General features: G+C 42.7%; 2 protein-coding genes across 2 annotated transcripts; both read right to left on the reverse strand.

Moving 5' to 3' along the window:
- Positions 1 to 1932: 1932 nt before the first annotated feature.
- Positions 1933 to 3210, reverse strand: LOC131249753 (probable disease resistance protein At1g12290). Its single transcript, XM_058250517.1, has one exon. The coding sequence runs from the start codon at positions 3208 to 3210 to the stop codon at positions 1933 to 1935; it is 1278 nt and encodes a 425-aa protein (XP_058106500.1).
- A 59-nt stretch (positions 3211 to 3269) lies between these two features.
- On the reverse strand, positions 3270 to 21947 carry LOC131249754 (probable disease resistance protein At5g43730). The gene is made up of 3 exons (XM_058250519.1): positions 21821 to 21947; positions 3476 to 4570; positions 3270 to 3376 (listed from the first exon to the last, which is right to left on the reverse strand). Exons 1-3 carry the CDS (start codon positions 21945 to 21947, stop codon positions 3270 to 3272), a joined length of 1329 nt encoding a protein of 442 aa, XP_058106502.1.
- Between the last annotated feature and the right edge of the window lie 1780 nt (positions 21948 to 23727).

Raw genomic sequence — 23727 nt, forward strand, 5'->3', positions numbered from 1 at the left:
TTTTTGTGAGGAGTGGGCATTAATTACTTGGGAGCGGGTTTGGTGTGGCCGGGCCTCACCCAACATGGTGCGCCCCTGACTATGGGGCCCACCTTGATGTACGTATCATATATCCATGCAGTCCATCCGTTTTATGAGTTTACTTTAATTCATAATCTGCAAAATGGAGCAAATTCAAATCCCAGGTGGATCACACCATAGAAAACAATTGTGATTGAATGCCCATCAGTAAAAACTTGCTACGGCCCACCACAATCGTTGTTTACCATCCAACCTGTTGATAAGGTCACACAGACCTTGATTATGCGAAAAAATATCAGCTTGATCCAAAACTTTTATAGTTCACAAAAGTTTTTAATAGTCATTTACCACTGTTTGTGTGGTGTGGTCCACCTGAGATTGAATCTGCTTCATTTTGGGGCTCATGCCATAAAATGAGCTGCAAAATGGATGGATGGCATGGATATACAATACACACCCCAAGGTGGGCCCCACGGTCAAGGCTGCACCTAACCCCTCCCTAATTACTTTAATTACTTATTTAGAAGCAATTAACAAAAAAAATCACCTTTTTCTGTAGCCATTTGTATATTTTTGCAAGAGTATTTTTTAGGTTGGAGCAAAAAGTTAAGCCTGATCGTGAATTGAGCCACACATGTGTCTGCCTGGGACTTCTCCCCGCGCAGCGCCCCAGTTGATCTTGTCCCGTCTTCAGGCCCAGTTTTAATTCTTGGGCAGCCTCCTCCCCTGTGCGAGGCCTCTTTCCGTGGTCCCGCACGCCCGAGGCAGCCCAGGGCCATGCGATTCCCTGCTCTTGGGTTGGCCCCTTGCGGTCGCCCGGTTTTTGTCTTCTGTTTGTTTTCCCTGTTGCTTCTTTTTTGATACGATAGATGTTGCCGGGCCTTTTTGTGGTGCCCGTCTGAATATGTGAATTGTACAACCCATGTTCATATTTTCAATGATAGGGGTATGACCTAGCCTTTTGTTAAATAAAAAATAAAAAAAATAAAATCCAAGTCATTTAAACATTGGGCCCATCACCAAGATCATCTTTCTTGAAAATCAAGATGGAAAAAGGGGAGGGGTGGGGGACCTCCATTTGTTTTGTCACAAAAATATCATCCTTCGAATTTAGCGTGGTGTGCCTAACTGAGTTTTGAGTACTCTCTTTTTTTCATCATATTGGCTGCTGCATACCTTGCAGGTGTATCAAATTAAATATTCAAAATGAAGTAAAAAAAAAAAAAAAACAAAACCATGTCTGTGTGGGCACCACATGTACAACACATGCCGTGTCTTTTCATTGTGGCTAGATAAGGTTGCAGGAGAATCAATCAAAAGCAATTTGTGTCTAGGAAGTGCACAGGTTCTGGATGAAGAGGGTTGATGAAAGATAGAGAGCACGGTAACGCCTTACAAAAACCTATGACTGGCACTGATTTTTGGCCTCATGGCCTAACATTGGAAAGTAAAACTGATGGATAGATGGAATGGATTTTACACATGCACCATGGTGGGTCCAATCGAACTTAGTTGTTCCACGCGGACACTGACTCCGTACTTAGTGGATGCCATTATCCCGGTGTTTCCTGTGGTGTGGTCCACTTGAGCATTGGATATGTTTCCATTTTGGACTCAAGCACTAACATGATTTGGAAAAACGGATGGACGGTGTGGATAAGACATATAAGTCACGAGTGGGCCCCACAGCTGCTTACAATATAATCCGGTTTCAAGCTCTCCATAAAACAGGTGTTATAGAAGATCCGTGTGTTAGACTTTCATAAACGTGTGCTACATTCGCACGTGTGTTGTGAGTTTCCCATTTGACATCATTTACAAAGAGACAGATGAAGATGAGACATTCTCACTAACATTACATTTGAATAAAAAAGAAGAAATAGATAACTAAAAAAAAAAAGCATAACTGGATTATTGCTGCTGTGACGTGGATGCAACCTCTTCTACTTGATCTGCTTTTCTTTTCATTCCACGTACTGTTTCTTCATTAAGAAAAAGTAAGAGTGCTTTGGTGTTGGGATCATCCCACTCCAATGCATCCCACCACTCTTTGCTTCCATAGATCTCTCCTTCCACAGTAGATGTTGAGCTGCCAGAGGAAATAGAGATCTTCCTCAGCCGATGACAACCTCGTATACAAATCTGATTCAGGGAAGGGCAAATGATTACCCGCTTACAAATGCTTTTCAATTTCCCTAAATTTATCAAACGCAACTCCCTCAAGTTAGGAAGTAGGATGATGTTATTGTTATTGTTGTTGTTATCACTTTCTTCTCCTTTTATCACCTCCTCCATCTCCCTGCATCCTGTAATACTGATTTGTTCGAGGCATTGGAGGTGCTGAAACAATTCTAGTGACATGACATTCTTCAATACTTGACATCCCGAGACACTCAGGAGTTTAAGGCATGCAAATGAGGGAGGCAGCAAGACTCCCTCACAGAGACCCATAAAATTTGGAAGATCCAATAGAAACAGAGACCGTATTGAGGGAAAAGATGGAATTATGGTGCTGTTGTCTCCTATAGGCAACAACCACTTCATGCTACACCACCAGATGTCACATGACTGTAAGTGTTGCAAGCGAGTTAGGCAGTGTAAGCTTGACAGCACGCATTTGTCCACATTCAACTTGACAATACTATCAGGAAGCATTAAGGAATTGCAACCACCATCATTTATCCTATTTGTCCCTTCAACAGATGAAACATAAAGCTCTTTGAGGCTAACCAAACATTCCATCCCATCTGGCACTTCTTTGATGCCAGTGTCATTTAGGTTCAAAAACCTTACACGCTTCAGCTTTGCTAAGGACGGTACCTCCCTTAACCTCTTACAACCATTTAGTAAGAGCATACACAGGTTCTCCAAGTTGGAAACTGATTCTGGCAGATACTCAATACTAGTCTTAGAGAGGTCAAGAACTCTGAGGCTGTTCATGCGATTGAAGAACTCATGAGAAATGTTTCCTAAGAGAGGGTTTTCTTGCAACAACAATGTGGAGAGTTTTGGGCAGTTGGGTTCACCTGAAAGCATTTCAACTTGATTTCTCATTAATGAGATTCTTTCAACCTCTTCAGTAAATTCTTCTGCACCAATTGATCCGCTTATCCCCATCCCAGTTTTGACCACAAACAGAGGCCTCTTCCTTGTAATTCCAATGGCCAGATCTCTTATTAAATCATGCATTGCTACCTGAATAGGAGACTTCCTTACCAACATACATACATCTATCAGTCCATTCAATACTATATGTGGCCTTTGTCTTGTTCCTTTTCCCAGTCTCCCATGGCATCTATCAATCCTTCTGCTATCCAATACTTTACTAGATCTTCATCACGGAATGCAGAGTCCTCTGGATGCAAAGCACAATACAAGAAACATGACTGAATCCTCTCAGATTTTAGTCAATCATAACTAAATTTCAAAATTGGAAAAACCTGATTATCTATGCCTTCAATCTCCGTCGTTGAACATTTTAAATCATTTAATGCATTTCTCCATTCTCTAACGTCATCCTTTTCTCTCATCGCACATGCTACCATGATGATTCCAAGTGGCAAACCACCACATTCTTTAGTCACAAGCTTCGCAATCCGTTCTACTTCCTTAGAAAGCACTACATCCGCCCCAAAACTTTCCTTGAACAATGTCCATGCTTCTTCTCTCGAAAGAACCTCCACTTCAAACTTTTTTTGGCACTTCATGCCTCTGCACACATTTTTCGATCGAGTAGTCAGTACTACTTTGTATGCATTTCCCTCAGGAATCCCTACCTTTTCCAATAGAAATGGTTTCCACATATCATCTAAGATGATAACAAACTTCTCCCAACATTTCAAAGCCTCAAACAATTTCACTGACCTTCTCATTTCATCATCTTTATCAGAAATGTCCAATTCTATTGCCCGTGCAATACCATTTTGCAGTCTCTTAATACTAGAATTATTAGACACTGTCACCCAGATGGCAGTGCCCAATGTTCCAGAGCTCTTTATTTTATTGTAGATGTGGGTCATGATCGTCGTCTTGCCAACGCCCCCCATACCATAGACACCTATAGTTTTGACCTCATTATCTATCAAGGACTCCCAAATCTGTTCCAAATTTCTTTCGGCTATCGTTCTACCCAGCAGTTTTGTCGTCGGCATACGCCCACTTTCAGGTAATAGATCAGCAAGTAACCCTTCTGAAAATCGACCTTTTTCCTTAAGCTTCAACACCTCTTCAATCTTTTTTACGACATGCTTTCCCAATGCAATACGTGTGAATGAGAAATCTCTCCCTACTTCACCATAAACTTCTTCTATCTTACTCACTTCTCTTGTAATCTTTTGCACATTTTCCAGCCATAAACTCACCTCTGCCTTTGGCTTCTTTCCATGCACTACCTCTTCTGCGTTCAGTGCAATAATTATATCAGTCCCCTGGGTGCCCAACTCTTGCATTTCGGTTCTCAGAACATCAAGATTCTCTTCAAGCCTTCTAAAGTATTCGTATTGAATCCATGCATTCCTGGTAATCTCCTGGAGGAATTCCATAGCAACTCCTACAATAGCAACATAGAAATGTAAAATTAAAAATTATTGAACTAAAAAAATAAATAAGTTAAGGCATGTTTGGTTACACTACATGCATTTCATGAAAATTTGTATTCATAACAGTCTAAAAACGCAAAAACTTGACTAGATTCGATGTTAATTTGGGCATAGAAGCTTTGGATCAAGATGATTTTTGTGTTTTCACTTTATTCAAGTTTATGTAACTTTATGGATGGGTTGGATGGAAAATGAACATCTAGTGGACCGTAGGACGGTTTCAACGGTGGTCGTCATTATCTCCATTCCCTTCTATTGTTTGGTCCACTAGAGCTTTAGATCTGTCTCATTTTTGGTCTCCTACTCTAAAATAAGCTCGTACAATGAATGGACGGTATGGATAAAATACATACACCATGGTGGGTCTCACAGAGCTTCCACAAGTACCAACCAGGGCTTTGATGCACAGATTCCCATTCCTTATAGACCCTTGGTCCAGGCCAGACTAAGAGCCGACCCCAAAAACCAGGCCGTTTTGTGATTCCTGTGTGCAAAAAGCAGGCTCTCTCTCATGGATTGACTTAAGATTTGGATATGATTCATTTTTAGATAATGCCCAAAATAACCTAATAAAGGCTTCGATATACAACATATACATCTTAGGTGAGCCAGGGTCATGGCCTAATGGAATTGGGTGAGTCTGCTCCTGTGAGAAACCCAACACAAACATTGCAGCATCAAAAGTCTTAGAATCCAGTTCAAACCCAACATGCTTTTCCATGCAACGGCCCATCAGTTGTAGGTATATCACATCCAACCCATCCAAAAGCTGTGGCCCACCATGATGATAGAAACCCCTAAAAATTATGTCAATTCAATCATTAGGTGGGCCGAGACCACTGAGAATTTGGGAATTTTTTAGGTGATTTTTCATTATTCTCTACAGCGTGACCCACCTAATGGTTGGATCTATCTGATTTTTGGCCATCATCACTTATTTGTTTCCCATCAAATATTAATTAGGAAGATTTGACTATTATCGGAAATCAAATCATTTCTACTTAAAAATAAAGTAGAAGAAGAAACGAAGGAGATGTACCCAGCCGTATTCTCTGTTTCACAGCTTTCAGAAGCAACTTGGTTTCTATTCACAAGAAATTAGATAAAACTCAAAAGTCAATGTGCGTTTGTTGCACAAATAACATGATATTTCTTGATTGTGCAAAATCTTATGAAAATTTACAATATTGGTGCAGCCAAACGGGTATTAAAAAAGAAGAAAAAAGAAAAAAAAAAAAGGGGGGGAAAACAAATAAATAGAAGAAATAAAACAGGTTGCGGCATGCCAAAGTTCTCTCTGATGATGCAATCTGACGAGTGTGCTGATGATGATTTTTTTTTGTTTGAAACGATGGTGCCCTGAAATTTCTTGGTTGGTCCAAAGGATGTCTACTTTGGATTCTCGGGGTGACACACATACCCCACACACTCACGCCACCTATGGATGCTCGAAACCGGAAACTCCTAAGGGCGTGTTTGGGCGGTGGGATTAGAAGGGATTCGGTGGGATGGGATTAAGAAAACATATTTATTACCCATGGCAGGGATTGTCCCCTGATGCCATGGGATAAGATTAATGCCATGCTTTATTGTTAATACGGTGGTACATTGGATGGATATACCCACCATTACTTGAAATTACTGAGAATAACACGCATGTGTTATATCTAAACCGTTCATTTGTTTTGTAACCCCATTTTATGGTATGAGCCTAAAAACGAGGTAGATCCAAAACTTATGTGGCCCCAAAGAAGTTTTAACGGTAAGTATTCAATCCCTGTTGCTTTCTATGGTGGGACCCACTTGAGCTTTAGATTTACCTAATTTTTTGGTTGATGCTCTAAAATAATCTTAAAAAATGGGTGGACGGTGTGGATATAGCCAACACATCATGGTGGGACCTACACAACTTGCTAATATTGAGTAAAATTAGCACGGTACCCAATGCAATTCCATCTAATCTAATTCCGAGCTTTTCCATTCTTGCCAAACATGAAGTGGAATTGGCACAGGACCAGGTAAATCCCTTCCCACCTAAACCCTTCTAATCCCACTGCCCAAACACTGCTCAAGAGTCTACCACCAGAGCAAGAGTAAGGATCCAAGTTAACTTGCTTGGTTAGTCCTTACATGGAGTGCGCTTTGTGATATCTGCCAGATGTGAGGCCCAGTGATGTGTTTCATGGATTCAACGCGTCATCAATGCTTCACCCAAAAAGAAACTTCATTCCCAAAAATCAGCACCATCCAGAACTCAAGTGAGCCATAGCACCTGACACATTTGAGAAGGAATATCCACCGTTCATTACAGTGGGGCCTTTTAATCCCACTGCCCAAACACTGCTCAAGAGTCTACCACCAGAGCAAGAGTAAGGATCCAAGTTAACTTGCTTGGTTAGTCCTTACATGGAGTGCGCTTTGTGATATCTGCCAGATGTGAGGCCCAGTGATGTGTTTCATAGATTCAACGCGTCATCAATGCTTCACCCAAAAAGAAACTTCATTCCCAAAAATCAGCACCATCCAGAACTCAAGTGAGCCATAGCACCTGACACATTTGAGAAGGAATATCCACCGTTCATTACAGTGGGGCCTTTTATCTCGTGTAAGGGATTTTTACATACGTATGCCCGCCTTTTGGGCCATGGATCTAAAACTTCCTGTGTTTAAATTATTTTCCGAACTTTTATATTTTCGTCTTACTAGAACTGCCCTCCCATTGCCCACTCAGCAATCTCCTCCCCTAAATACACCATCTCATGCCACATAACTTTGACCATATGTGGAGCCCATCTTAATGTTCATGACAAATCCACCTCGATCATCTATTTTTCGAGATCATTTTCTTACATCTGAAAATTTTTATTTTTTATTTTTTAAAAAGAGATGGATCCAAAGTTCAATATGTGCTCTGAGATGGACCCAATATGTTTCAACAGTAGAAGTTTAATCCCACTCTATCCTACTGCGTGGCCCACTGGATATTGGTTTGGCCTCAGTTTTGCGCCCGTACCATAAAATGAGATGAAAAAACGGATGGACTGAGTGGATTTGTTATAAACATTTCATGCCCTGCAAATGTATCACCGGTGGGTGTTCAATTCTCATAGTGTCATGTTAGTTGTCCGTCTCACTTGAGCTTTGGATCGGCCTCGATTTTATGCCATGGCCCTAAAATGAGATGAAAAATCCAGTGGACGGAATAGATTTATCACAAACATAATTGTGGGCCTCACTTACGGTTAACCAAATCTCACTCTTAACTTGAATTTCGTAGGAACATCTAGACAACGCATTGATTGCAGTGGATTGTCATGCTAACCTAACCTCAACCTTACGTAGAGCCCACCTTAATGTTGGTTGCAAATCAACCTCATTCATTTGTTTTTCTAGCGCAAAAAATAATAAAAATAAAATAAAAAATGAGCTACATCTATAGTTCAAAGTGGGCCCTTAATGGCCCCATTATGTTTCAACAGTCGGTGTTCAATCCCATGTTTCCTATCATGTGGGCCACTTAAGCTTTGGATGTGCGTCATTTTTTTCCCATGCCCTAAAATGATCTCAAAACACAGATGAATAGGGTAGATTTGTCACAAACAATCTATGACCCGACAAATGTTTCAATAGTAAGCGTTCAATCCTCACTTTTTCCTTTCGTTTGGGCACGTGAGCTTTGAATCGGCTTCATTTTTTGGTGCATGTGATAAATGACACGGAAAATCCAATGTATAGGGTGGATTTGCCACAAACATCATGAAGGGCCCCACCTAATGCCGGATAACCCTCCTTATATGAACTTAAAATGTCCAAAACCTTTCTCAAAATTTTATTGACGCTTGCTTTCCGTGCCAACCAAACCTCGCCTATGCGGGGCTTACCTCGAGGTTGTGAGAAATCCACAATGTCCATTTGTTTTGCTAGCTCACTTTAGTGGATGGGCTAAAAAAATGAGAGAGATCCAACAATCAAAGTCAGCCCCATGATGGCCCAAAATGTTTTAACGATAGGCTGTCAAAACCGATGGACTAGGTGAATTTCTCACAAGCATCCCATGCCTCATGAATTTTTTCAATTGTGGACATTCAATCTCCACTGTTTCCTATCACGTGGCCCAGTTGAGCTTTAGATCCGCCTCATTTTTTGCCATCAACAGTGCATGACAGCAACCATGAGATCATTGGTCTAGGGAATTGTACAAAATGTGTATAAAGATGGCAATGTGACACCTTTAGCTCCCACTAGCGAAAATCTAGAAACAAGGGACAAAGATCCTAGTGAGTGAAATTTCCTATTATTATCCATCCATCATTAAATCAAGTATTTGGATTTGTTAGATTATCTAACAACCAAGATATGCATACAACTTGATAAGTGCATGTGTACGTGTGTAGATCAATACACTCCACCAAGCACCTAAATCCACTCCCCTCATTCTTTATGGTGGTTATAGCCAGACATTAGTTGCCTTGCCTGAACGATGGAAGCGGATTGGGTGTGGTCCATGCGGACCATGCCCATCTCTAGTAAGGAACAAGAAGATCTGCATGGGGGCCCACCGTGAAGGTTTCAATGGTGGGTGTCATTATCCCCACTGTTTCCTTTGGCATGCCAGATGTGCTTCCATTTTGGGCTCATGGCCTAAAATAATATGGTAAAACGGATAGATGGCATGGATAAGCCACAACATCATCGACCCCACATATAGGCATTGACATTCGTTCATGGAATCAAGAGGTACTTTTCTGCACGTAATGGCTTCACCTGATAAAAATCTGTTAGTGGAGGCGGCCATAGGACGTATTTGAAATAGGTAGGTGGGTTGTGAGAAATAATTTTGAAGCAGAGGTTTCCGGTCCATAGCCAAAAAGGAAAGTGGCAAAGGAAAAATCCCTGTATATATAGAATCTAGGAGATTCAGACCCTTAGTTTGGCCAGACAGAGTCTGCCAAAATGCTGTCTTGCCATTTATGTGTGCCCTGTTCAATTCAACTGTGGGTGTTCTCTCCTAGCTGGTTTCCCTTCCTTTGCTGCTGTGCCTCACTTCTGTTTGGATCGCTATGAATATTGGTTCTTGGGTGTTTCATGAGATGAAGTCTCTTACATGACTTGGACTGCAAATATTTACATGGGCTCCATTCATAGCCGGTGCCCAAATAAAAATATGGTGTACAACGAACTTATATTCCTGGAAAGATAAATTGACGCAGGGATGAACGTGATGAGGATAACTACTCCAAATCCACGGAGCTTCTCTGGACTCCTCACAGAGACTTCTCGAATCCACGAGGAAAGAAAGCAGAAAAAAATGGAAATAAATTCTAAGAAATTCGAAATTGATTAATTGATGACTAAAAACGAGTTCACAACCCTTTAAATAGGGGTACCAAGTAATGGAAAAGAAATCAGAATCAAACTACAACTAAAACTCCTAGAATCCGCGACTTACTATAAATAGTAAACTTACTATTTATAGACGGTCATGATGTCTACTAGCGCGCAAGGTTTTCGGCCAAAAATAGTAAGTGTCCTATTTGGCTTCACCAAACTATTCCCCTAATTATTCTAAGATCTTTTCACATTGGACGCAACTCCTAAAGCCCGACGGATGAAGAGTTATAATCAAACTAAAACTTACTATTTATAGTCAAAAACGAAATTAAAGCAGGGAAACGACCGTCGATCCAGGGGTTTTTCGTAATTTCGGGCTATACAACCCGACGTAGTGGGGTTGGTTGGCTAAAGTAGCTCGTTCTACCCCAAAATCGTATATTTTACGTCAAGTAACTCATTCCGGATTGCGAGATACGCCCAATCTAAGGTCCGACGGTCCAAATCACTTTTGTCATCGACTGGGCCTTTTCTAATCCATCTTGGCCATGAAACTGTCTACGACCCGCTCTACATCAGTCTCCTCCACTTCAAAAGAACTCATCCTCGAGATCTCATCCTGCGTTGCTTCATGATACTTGGTCAGGTCCGCGACGTTGAAAGTCCGTGAGATCGCCATGTCATCTGGAAGATCAACAACATAAGCATTGTCATTGATCTTTCGAATGATTGGGATGGGTCCAATCTTCTTATTTTTCAACTTGTTGTATATCCCGGTTGGAAATCTCTCTTTGCGCAGATGGACCATAACGCGGTCGCCCACCTCGAACACTTTTTGTCACCTGTGCTTGTCCGCTTGTTTCTTATACTTCTCGTTCGAGGCATGTAGCTTAGTCTGCACTTTTGCATAGATGCTCATGATCTTATCTGCCATATGTTCTGCTGCAATGCTCGTGCCTGGGTGCTTGGGTAGAGGGACCAAGTCAAGCGTGTGGCGAGGTACTCGTCCATAGTTAATCTGAAACGGTGATTTCCCTGTCGAGCGGTTCACCATGTTGTTGAATGCAAACTCTGCTTGAGATAAGGCCAAATCCCACTACTTCAGTTTTTCTCCTGAAATACAGCAAAGGAGGTTTCCTAACGTGCAATTCACAACTTCGGTCTGCCCATCAGTCTGTGGGTGGTACGCACTGCTAAATTGAAGTCGTGTATCAAATCGAGTCCACAAAGTCCGCCAAAAGTGGCTAATGAACTTCGTGTCATGATCAGAAGTAATGGTCTTGGGGACCCCGTGTAGCCGTACGACCTCCCTGAAGAATAGATTCGACACGTGTATTGCATCGAGGGTCTTCTTGCATGAGATAAAGTGTGTCATCTTGGAGAAACGATCTACCACCACGAACACCGAATCCATACCGCATTGTGTTTGCGGGAGACCAAGCATGAAGTCCATTGATAAATCCTTCCAAGGAACGTCAGGCACATGTAACGGGGTGTAGAGGCCCGTATTTTGAGATTGCCCCTTGGAGGTCTGACAAACATGACAACGTTGTATGACTTTTCCCACATCACGTACTAATTGCGGCCAGTAATACCGCTCTTCCACAAGAGCTCGAGTCTTGTCTCGCCCAAGGTGTCCACCAACGCCACCTCCATGTAGCTCCTGAATAATCTGCTCCCTCAGAGAACTTTGGAGGATGCATAATTGATTCCCTTTAAAGAGAAAATCGTCCTGTATATGAAGGTCACTAGGGTGACCTTCTTGGCACTTTACCCAAGAATCTTTGAAGTCCCCATCCTCGGCATACAGCTCCTTGAGACAGTCGAAGCCGACCACCTTGTTGCTCATCGTAATAAGTAGTGATGCACGACGGCTAAGTGCATTAGCCACCTTGTTCTGCTGCCCTGACTTATACTTCAAAACGAACGCGAATTCCTGTAAAAACGCAAGCCATCTAGCATGCACACGATTCACGTTAGTCTAACTATTAATAAACTTTAATGCTTGATGGTCAGTGTATAGAACAAACTCTCTTTGAATCAGATAATGCCGCCAACGTCGCAGCGCCTGAACAATTGTTTACAACTCAAGCTCATAAGTCGACCACTTCTTTCAGGCTTTGCTGAGCTTCTCGTTGTAAAAAGCTACCGGCCTACCTTCCTGTGATAATACTCCCCCAATTCCGACGTATGAAGCATCACACTCAACCTCAAACAATTTGTCGAAATTAGGAAGCACCAAGACCAGTGTTGTAGAGAAACGATGCTTGATCTCATGAAAGCTCTTATCAGCTTTATCGGTCCACTGGAACGGTCCTTTTTTCATGCAATCTATTATAGGCGCAACTATGGTGCTAAAATCTTGCACAAATCGACGATAGAAGATCGCCAACCCGTGAAAACTCCTCACCTCATGAATGTTTGTCGGGATCGGTCACTCCCTAATAACTCGGACCTTTTCATCATCCACACGAATGCTTGTGATCGTTACAACAAATCCTAGAAACAATGGGCTGTCAGTTAAAAAACTACACTTCTTCAAGTTAAGGTATAACTTGTTAATTTGTAGGACATGCAGCACCTGCCTGAGATGTTTCCTGTGCTCCGCTTCATCCTGGCTATATATCAATATGTCATCAAAATATACTACCATAAATCGGCCAGTGAACGGTTTTAGAACTTGATTCATTAGATGCATAAAAGTACTTGGTGCGTTTGATAGGCCGAAGGGCATGACCAGCCACTCATACAACCCTTCCTTGGTCTTGAATGCTGTTTTCCACTTATCATCGGGTCGGATATGAATCTGATGGTACCCGCTCCTTAGATCTAGTTTAGAGAACACCTTGGTCCCTTCTAGTATATCAAGCATATTGTCCAACCATGGTATTGGGAACCGATAGTTGATGGTAATTTTGTTAATTGCTCAACTATCGACACACATGCGCCAGCTTCCATCTTTTTTTTGGCGTTAATAATACTGGTACGGCACATGGGCTCATGTTCTCTCTCAAGAGATCCTTACAGATCAATTCCTCCACTTGCCCCTAAAACATCTCACACTCCTTCGGACTCATCTGATAATGAGGGCAGTTGGGCAGGCTAGCCTAGGGACAAGGTCTATGTGATGTTGGATGTCCTTCATGGGGGGCAATCCATCAAGTAGATCCTCAGGCCAGACTTCTTTGAATCCGTTTAGCAATAGTCTTAAACTTGGAGAGATGTTTGAGGGTTCCTCTTCCTCGCCCTTCACCACTACAGCGTATACCTCGTCGGTTTTCTTGGATTCCTCCATGAAATCCTGAATGATCAAGAAGGAACTCTCATCCACTTTAGAAGCTTTAGGGTGGTTCTCTGGTGCCATAGGAGTAAGGATTATTTTTCGACTATCCTTGACGAATATGTAGACATTATCTCGTCCCCGATGGGTCGCATCACGGTCCGACTGCCAGGGTCGACCGAGTAGCATATGACAAGCTTCCATGTCGACCACGTCACAAAGTATTTGATCCTTATAATTTTTGCCAATTGAAAACGAGATAAGCGCATTGTTTAATTACCTTAGTCTCACTCACCTTTTTTATTCAGCCAATTGAGTACGGGGAAGGATGCTTTGTCATTGGTAGCAGCAACTTATCCACCATCACTCTTGAGATGATGTTCTCGCTACTACCACTATCTATGATCACATCACAGACCTTTCCGTTGACAGTACACCGAGTACGAAATATATTGTGTCGCTGTGGATGTAATTTCTTTCGTGGGGCATACAGTAATCGCCTCACAACTAGAAATTCGCCAAGATCCTCACCCACCACTTCATCGCCACCTGCTATTTCTTTAGTAGTTTGTTCATGTTCATCAAAGCCATGGTCTTCTTCTGCGACCTCATCTTTAGTGCCCCCTTCATTTATAGTCAAGTGTGTTGCGGGTCGTTGAGGACAAGTGTTTGATAAGTGGCCTGGTTGGCCACAACGGTAACAATTATTCGACCTTGACCGAGTATAAGGATTTGGAATCCTACTCGGACCTGCTGTTGTGGGTGCTGCACGTTGAGGTCTGAATGAGCCGCTCCCCATATCATAGTTTGCGGTTGTAAGAGGTTGAGGACGTTCTCCCACTAGATCTTTTTCCCGTGCCAGCACTGGATCCTGCGTAGGACCCGTCATGGGGGGTCTAGTTGAAGGATATGGACGAGTAGGAGCTCTTACAAATTGTGTTTCTGCCATACCCGCCAATTGAACTGCTTCATTCATGGTCCCGACTGGGTACATCTGAATTCGGTCCTGAATTGTCGGTCGTAACCCACCTATGAATCGTGCCACCTTCTGTGACTCAGATTTTGATAGATCGTTTCGTGTAGCCAACTATTGGAATTCTTCAGTATAATCTGTGACGGTTCGATTTTCTTATCGACAATTTTGATATTGTTGGAATAATATCTGCTCATAATCACTGGGGAGAAATCATGATCGAAGAAGACATCTCATCCGTGGCCATGATGAGATGGGCGCCTTGTTCTGGCAAGCTCGTGAGAGTTGTAATTGTTCCCACCATGTAGAAGCACCAGATTTTCATTTAAACGCTACCTATTTTACCCTTTTATAATCTGGCACGTTCATATAATCAAAATATCTCTCTACTTCGGCTAGCCAATCGAGAAAATCTTCTATACATAATAAACTGTTAAAACTAGGAAGTTCAGCCTTACCTCGATAGTCTATTTCAGCACGATCTAGATGATCACCTCCATGGATTGGTTGTCGGGCAAAACCCTCATTAAGGTCCTCGTCGCTAGAACTTGAATCATCTAGTGTAGCCCTACGGTTTACCACTGGTAGTGCTTTATGAAAATTGAGGTTGCATCGTACAGCAACCATGGGTGGTTGAGCCACCATGGGTGGTGGAGCCACCATGGGTGGTGGAACAACTAAAGGTGGTGGAGCACCGCCTAGGGCTCGGGGCGGAAGTAGCGCATCCGCAAGACGGTCGAGAGTTACATGCAACCCTTACATAGTCTACTGACTCTCCTGGTGGAAAGCTTTCATTCTTTCTGAAAGATAACAAATCTCGGGACACCAACCACAGGATTTTGATTCATACCTTCGTTGTTTGCCATCGGCCCGAGGGGAATCCTCGCTCTGATACCAATTAACGTAGGGATGATCATGATGAGGATAACTACTCCGAATCCACAGAGCTTCTCTGGACTCCTCACAGAGACTTCTCGAATCCACGAGGAAAGAAAGCAAAAAAAATAGAAATAAATTCTAAGAAATTCGAAATTGATTAATTGATGACTAAAAATGAGTTCACAACCCTTTAAATAGGGGTACCAAGAAATGGGGAAGAAATCAAAATCAAACTACAACTAAAACTCCTAGAATCCGCGACTTACTATAAATAGTAAACTTACTATTTATAGACGGTCGTGATGTCTACTAGTGCGCAAGGTTTTCAGCCAAAAATAGTAAGTGTCCTATTTGGCTTCACCAAACCGTTCCCCTAATTATTCTAAGCTCTTTTCACGTTGGACGCAACTCCTAAAGCCCGACGGATGAAGAGTTATAATCAAACTAAAACTTACTATTTATAGTAAAAAAATGAAATTAAAGCAGGGAAATGACTGTCGATCCAGGGGTTTTTCGCAATTCCGGGCTGCGTAACCCGACGTAGCAGGGTTGGTTGCTAAAGTAGCTCGTTCTACCCCAAAATCATATATTTTACGTCAGGTAACTCATTCCGGATTGCAAGATACACCCGATCTAAGGTCCGACGGTCCGGATCACTTCTGTCGTCGAGCGGGCCTTTTCTGATCCATCTTGGCCATGAAACTATCTCTGACCCGCTCTACATCATAAATTAAGGAACATGGCTTATAATGAAATTAATATTTTCCTTGTTTCACATGTGTTGATGTGTCACATATTCAAAGTGTATTACCAATCATCCTAAAGCACTATATCAGTGATAGTATATATATGATGTAGAGTGGGTCACAGACACTTTCATGGTAAAGATGGACCAGAGAAGAAGCGATCGGAGGCGGAAGTAATTCGGACCGTTAGAATGTTAAATTATTTGGCAAACTGGGATGAGTTTTTCGATGTATCATATATGATCTTCAATAGGAGAACCTACTTAAGCCACCCAGCCCTGCTATGCCGGGTTGTGCATGCCGGATTTGTGAGATTCCATTGGATCAAAGGTCAAAAGTCCAGTTTAATTTTATTTTTACTATAAATAGTAAGTTTTAGTTCGAGTATAACTTTTGATCCTTTGAGTTGCACAGCATGGAAAGGGCTTAGAAAAGTTAGGAGAAAAGTGTGGTTGGGCCAAATTGGATACTTACTAATTTTGGCATTTTTAGGGTGTTTGAGTTGGAGTCTAAGCCTAAAACTCCATCCTATGTTTGAGTTCCTTATTTTCATTAAAAAAAAAAAAAAAAAAAAAATCAATTCAAAGGTTGAAACAAAAAGAAAATATATATTATCAACAGAGAAATAAAAATAATAATCTGTCCGACTTTAATTACCTTTTGGTTCCACATCTTTTTTCTTAAAATAATGATTTGCATGCACAAGTTCATTTTACACTCAAAACTGCTCTGGTTAGCATTCATAATACTTGATCTATTTCATAAGGCATTTGACCGGTTTATTGACATATGCCCAACATTTAGGATGGAAAGCTCAAGTGGACCAAATCACAGGAAATGGTGGGGATAATGATGCCCGCAACCAGTCCTTAGTCATGCCTCAGTGATAGTGATAGACTCACAGGAGTTTCGGCATGAGGTCATAGGTTTGAATATCAATTGTGGTATAAAAAAGCCACTGGTGTGAATAAGTGGGTATGCGACAGGTGTGAGTGAGTGTGTAGAAAAATAAAATAAATAAATAAATAATACCCACTATTAAAACATTTTAAAACTTATTATGATGTTTATTTGCCATTTAACTTGTTCATAAGATTGAGAGACCTAAGACTTATTGGGAGACTTTCGTGGCCCTCAATAAATTTTTAACAATAAGCATTCAACCTCCTTTGTTTCTTATCATGTGGTCCACTTGAGTTTTGGATATGCCTCATTTTTGGGCTCATGCTTTGGAATGAGACGTAAGAATCCTATCAGGTGGGCCATACATGATCATCAGTTCAGATCTGACAGTTGGATTATTTAGATTGAGCGATTCAGTGAACCTCACTATAGTTGTGATCATTATAAATAGGTTCGGGGCGGGACGGTTGAACCACGGTCCCTATACTCAGTTATTAAGCTAGATATGGAAACCTAAATGTAGAGGCCCTAAAGGGGAGAAGTGCCCTCTTTCCTATATACAGATGTCTTGGTCCCCTCACCAACACAACTGAGAAAACCCTAGTCCCATTTAAGGTTCTCCTAAATGTGTGAGGTGTGGAAAATTAAGATTCTTGTCGACGGAATGTCTTCCTAATCAGGTACGCTTTAAGGTTATGATTTTGAATCTCCATTGTTGATGCATAGCCGATCCGTCAATTCCGCAATAAAGGTATAACATTTGGTATCAGAGCCTGTTATGCATCACTTTTGGTGGATTTTTGGTATTGATTGTATCGAGGTATCCCAGAATTCGGATTTCTCTAATACTCAATCAGGACGGTCACCTACTATGGCCATAATCGAGATTCACCATGTCTGCTATGGTCGGCAGATTACACAGTCATTGTTGGTGGTTGTTGGATGGGATGCAAACCCCATTGTTGGCCATATGTTGTTGTCATCTCGTCTCCGGCAGCGATGCTTTCAGGATGAAAATCCAATTAAGTTCAGATCCCACCACTGCCGGTGTAAGCCCCGTATCCTAGACCGTATCGTTCCTTAGACTTCCGCGGTCTTCCCGGTCGAATTTTGACAACCTTCGACCCTTAACCGGTATTTACACGCGACCCTGATTCTCATGCCGCGACCGCGCCGTCGCCGCGATTCCGATGGCGCGACTCGTGCGCTGAGGCGATACCCTAGTCGGGAGATGTGGGCCAGCGTTCGGTGCAAGGAAAACACCGCACGTTGTAAAACCCGAGAGAATCTCTACGAGATGTCACATCAATCAATCAACCTATTAATCTCATCATGTCAAGTACACATCACCTTTCACCCTTTCCCAAGCAAGCCCCAAAGTCAAAAAGTTCTTACACAAGCCATACTTCTCTTACACCATTAGCCACAAAAGTCAAAAAGCCTCTTACACCCATCACTCACCACATCAACACATCCATCACCCATCCCTCTCTCTCCCTTTACAAGTCTCTCTCTCATTTTCAAACTCTCTCAAAAGCAAGAAAAAAAAAATTCATACGTATGAGCCTCTCCAACTCTTCCAAGCTACAAGTGTGGCCTACCTTTCCATCCCTAGATCTCCTATCCTAGCCATCCATTTCTCATCTTCCTCCATCAAAGAGAAGCACAAGGAGCTAAGGAAGCCAAGGGAGCAAGAAGATCAAGTGGTGGGTACTTTGATAGGGTAGTTTTAATGTTTTTAAGATGGGCCAAGTAAGGCCAACCGATCAATGGTTTGGATCTCACTTTGGACCCTAAGATGTGGCCGATGGCCCACTTGGATCATCATGATCATTCCATGATGGGGCCATTCTCCATGGACCCCATCATGATGTTTATTTTCCTTACATATTTAGGGTCATCTAGACCATCTAATTTAGTGGAGAAGGGATCTCTACCGTTGGATTTTGATTTAATGGGCCTATGTGTAATGAGACCCACTTGATGTATGATTTAGTGCAAGGGAGGGCCCATAGTTCTGGGGTCCCTCCATCACGCGGGTCCCACTCTCTATCTCTCTCTCTCCCTCTCTATTTCATTTTTTTCATGTGTGATCATAACATGATTGTATGGCCCACTTAAATGAACCCACCATGAGGCATGTATTCTATCCAAACCATCTACAAGTGGGGCCCACTTGTGTGTGGTATCCACACCATCCTCCATGAGGTGGCCCACCTAAGCAGGGCCCACCTCTAATGTATTTGCTAAGTCCAGTGTCCAGAGACGCTGGACGTTTGTTGGAAAACACAAATATTAGCTTGGTTCCAAGCCAACGGGGGAGGCCCACTTATTTTGGCCCCACCTTGATGAATGTCTTCAATCCATGCCGTCCATTCCATTCCCAGCCTCCTTTTAGGTGTTGAACCGAAAAATGGTGTCAACCCAAGGTCCTGGCGGGCCATACCATATCAAATGGTGGTTTTCACCATTGAAACCTTCCCTAATTGTTTATACGCCGAAATATGCCCAATATTGGGCTTGTTTTGTTTGTCTGGAGCCATGGAGGGCTATTGGACGGAGTGGATTCTCTAGATGTGGACCCCACCTGTGAAAACCATAAAAAAGGCTTGAAATTAATATGTATATATATATATATATATATATATAAAAATATATATAACAGCAGCAGCAGGCGCTACCTGCACATAGGGACGGGCGAGCGGACAGCACCCACGGCCCTAGCCGTGGGCCCCACCTTGATGTTTATTTGTCATCCAAACCATTCATGGTGGGCCACTCCCAGTGGGCCCCCTCTAAATCTCAGCTCCATGACTCAGGTGGCCCACACATGAGGAAACAGTGGGATTGAGTGTCTGCCATTAAAACCTTTTTTGGGTTCTCACTAAGCGCTTTGGATGGAAAATAAATATTACGGTGGCCCCATGTGGGGCTACACTTGATGTATGTGTTGTCCGCCCAGGGCCTGGACGATCATGATTTTATATATATATATATATGTATATATATATATATATATATATATATATATATATATATATATATATATATATATATATTATATATATTGCATATAGTCACAACCACTCCCATTCCCATGCAAAGATATTATATATATATATATATATATATATATATATATATATATATATAGTATATTATATATATATATATATATATATTACGTATTATATTATATAATATATACATAATGGTGGGCCTCTCGTGGGACCCAACCCTACCTTTCTAGTGCAACTACAGCACGTGTAACAGGTATATAGCTGCCCCTTTGACGGCAGGAAGCCCACAGCTCCACATTGATGCATGTATTCTACACCATTCATTAATTGAACGGTGGGGCTCACCATTATGCACGGGTTGCACCCAATCCGTCCAACCATCTTAGAAGCCCATTTTATGGCATGGGCTTAGAGAATGGGCCAGATCCATGGTCCAAGTGGACCCCACCTTGGCATGTTGTAAGGCCCATTAAATGTATTGGGGCCTATGGGTTGAGGCCCATTTGATGTACATATAAGGCCCAATTGGTGTGGCCTCTTTGATACACATAAGACCCATGAGATTAGGCCCATTTGATGCATTCTAAGGCCCATGGGTTATGGCCCATTGCAATGTACATAAGGCCCATTGGTGCGGCCCATTGATGTGGCCCACTTGATGAATGTAAGGCCCATATGATATGGCTCATTTTATGTATTTAAGGCCCAATGGGATGTACCTAAGGTCCATTGCAATGTGCGATCCCAACATGGTTTATGTAATGATGTTTACGACAGTCGTGCCTTGGGAGCAATGTTGGTTTGATGTCCACATTGCAAGTATAGTGTTGGTTAAATGTCCACCTTATGACTCTCCCTAGGGCCCATTGATAGGCCCGTACATATAATGTGTAGGCCGTCTAAGCCCATCTTCATTATAAGCTGCATCCATTACAGTCGAGCTTTAAGAGTTTTTGTTATCATATGTATGCTTGTATGAGGAAGATCGATCATAGCATATGCCTTCGTGCAGATTGTTTATGGATTAGGGGCTCCCGTACAGGGGGTGTCGCCCTACATGAGCGCACGATTCATTATATAGTGTGATTCATGCATTGCATCTCATGGATATTAGGCGTAGCCTCCACAGGCGTATCGTGGTGGCAGGATTGGATACCGAAAATATTATTTTACATAGATATCCCTGGATGAAAGTCCTTAAACCCTTATGGTATTAGGAGGTAGTCCGAGTGGGTGCATGAGCGCCGAGTGCCGATTACCGGATGGTTGCGCTTTCCACCGTGTCGAAGGGGGTGCGGCTTTACCCGAACGAGAGGAGGGGGCAAAGCGACTAGCTCGAGGAATGGGTCCACTTCGTGTTGACGAGCCGAGCCCGATATTGGGTAGATAGTGAGGTCTTTTCCACTCACCTTATTACGCGCGAGGTCGCTTAGAGTGTACTAGGTGATATTTCGCGATATGTGGACGATGAGGATTTGTATGCGGGATCATCGCAAAATCATTCTTTGCACCGCATGGCACAGCATGTGCCGCATTACTCTGATACCGCATAACTACATTACCACCTTGCTTTCACCACCCTCTAAGCTTTCTATAAGTTTACGCACGATAGATGGGTGCAGGTGACGTGGTGACGTTGGATCGCAGCAACACTGAGGCTTGAGCACGTGATGAAATTTTGTTCATCATTATTGTATGGCCCCCTTTGGTTATTCGATTCGATCTTCCTCGTAAATCGAATGGCCGGAGCCGATGGGGTTCACTGAGGTCATCGGTGATCAAAAATTTTGTGAGCCCGGTTTTCGAGTTTGGGGCGTGACAGCCGGCAGTCATGGCCCGATTCAGATTATCTGAAATCGAATGGCAGCCATGGCAATCCCGGATCCACATGGCGTTTGATCCAGATCGACGATCATTTGCAGTTGCCATGATCGGGCACATCCTTCCGACTACAATAAAACCCAAAGATCGACGTCCTCCAACCCTTTTTTGAAGGCGCTGGCGTGGGCCATGACAACCATGGATGAACGGATGTTTTACCTCTGATCGGCAGCCATAGCAACCATTACTGTCGATTGTTGTCGTCACTGCTACGAGGTCGTGTAGCCATTGCAACTCAGCGACAGACACGCTATCATCCTGTAGACCCACCTCCATCCTCTCCTCCTTGTAAGGGTGTTGCTCGCCGACTGCCATTAATGGCCGAACCCACATCTGTTTCCCAACGTTGCTGGTGATAGATTTCCGCAACGGAAATACCACCTTTGATTGTAAAGGATGATCGGAGGAGGGCGTTCGTGCGGATGTTGTCCACCGGCAACTGGATTCGGCAGTGATCTACGCTGCTCGTCGCCATCATCCTTTCTGGTGGCAAATCTTAGGTTTTTGTTATGTGCCAAGTATGATTTGATTCTGTCAAACCAGTACGTTGGAGTTTGTTTCAGTCAATAACAAGTTGCTAGTCCTAAGGGGTTTGTTTTGGGGTAGAGTCCACGTGTCCAAAGTGTTTGTTATTTTCTTTTATATTCAAGGCTATGCCCAAGATGAGAATAAAACATAACTTTCAGTCAGTCTCTTCTATTCTCAGAATATTGGAGGGTCGGTTCCCCTTGAAGTAGAGCACATTTCATTCTTTTCCCTGTTCATTTGCAAACATAGGCCGTCTGAGGAAGCGAATTCCTATCAATTTGGGGTCGGTTCTCCTCAAAGTGGTCCACATTTCATTCTTGTTTCCTATTCATTTGCGAACATAAGCCGTCTGAGGAAGTGGATTCCTATCAATTTGGTATCAAAGCCAGACACCATGGCTGATTCAAGAACTTCCTAGGCTGACAGTGTTAACTTACAACAGACACTCTCTGAGATCATGCAATGACTATCTCTTCTCAACAGTCATTACAAAGAGATTTCCAATACTCTAAAGAAAGGGAAAGATCCAGCAACTGGTGGACCTGGTGACACTAGCGGATCCTCGCTCTCAGGACCTACAGGTTCCATTCAATCCAGAACCGTGAAGCTTAATTTTCCTACCTTCGACGGAGGTGACCCATCTGGATGGATCTACAGAGCAGAACAGTTCTTCGCCTATCACCACACGCGGGCAGACGAGCAATTAACCATTGCCTCATTCCATTTGCAGGGGCATGCCTTGCAATGGTACTAATGGTATGAGAAATCGCAAGTTTACATGTCATGGCGGGAGTTCTTATTAGCCTTGAACGAGCATTTCGGACCAACCAGGTATGAAGATCATGCTGAAGCTCTTGTCAAGCTTCGCCAAACTTCTTCATTGTGAGAATACCAAAACAAATTCGAAAAGTTGGCCAATCGGACCAATGGGCTGACCGAATCATTCATCATAAGTTGTTTTGTATGCAGACTACGAGATGACATCCGTTTGGATGTCCAAATGTTTTGACCAGTTACCTTGACACAAGCCATTGCCTTGGCCCGACTCCAGGAAAAAAGGTGGCTACGAGACATTGTTTGGGCCGCCTGATTCTAGTAAGCCCTCAGTTTTCACAATTGTCAATGAAAGGGAGGCTAAGGTACCATTGTTGCCCATAAAACTGCTTACTCCTGCTGAGGCAAAAGAACAGCGAGATCAGGGGCTATGTTACAATTGCGATGAAAAATTTCACCCCGGACATCGCTGTAAAACCCCAAAACTCTTTTTGATTGATGGGTCGTGTGAGCCAACACTTGATAGTAATATTAAGGTTGACGAAGAAATCGAAATCAACCATGGTACCGGTGATCCGCCCGAAATTTCTCTCCAAGCCATAGCCGGCTCTCCGACTCCTCAGACCATGCATATTCTTGGCTTCCTAAATCAAAATCCAGTCACGATGCTTATTGATTCTGGTAGCACCCATAATTTTGTGGACCCTAAAGCCGTTAAAAAGGTCAGGGTCATGGCCTTAGCTAAAGATTCATTTGAAATAATGGTTGTTAATGGTGACCGATTAAAGAGCCA

The sequence above is a fragment of the Magnolia sinica genome, chromosome 6 (genome assembly GCF_029962835.1).
Source record: "Magnolia sinica isolate HGM2019 chromosome 6, MsV1, whole genome shotgun sequence".
NCBI lineage: Eukaryota > Viridiplantae > Streptophyta > Magnoliopsida > Magnoliales > Magnoliaceae > Magnolia > Magnolia sinica.

What these genes read in the sequence shown, in the direction of transcription:
- LOC131249753 (XM_058250517.1), bottom strand. Translation starts at nt 3,210, where the DNA reads ATGCATGATTTAATAAGAGATCTGGCCATTGGAATTACAAGGAAGAGG.
- LOC131249754 (XM_058250519.1), bottom strand. Translation starts at nt 21,947, where the DNA reads ATGGCAGTCGGCGAGCAACACCCTTACAAGGAGGAGAGGATGGAGGTG. An exon ending in AGTGACGACAACAATCGACA is followed by an intron (nt 4,571 to 21,820) that starts GTAATGGTTGCT and finishes TTGCTATTGTAG; the next exon opens with GAGTTGCTATGGAATTCCTC. An exon ending in TTCAACGACGGAGATTGAAG is followed by an intron (nt 3,377 to 3,475) that starts GCATAGATAATC and finishes CTTTGCATCCAG; the next exon opens with AGGACTCTGCATTCCGTGAT.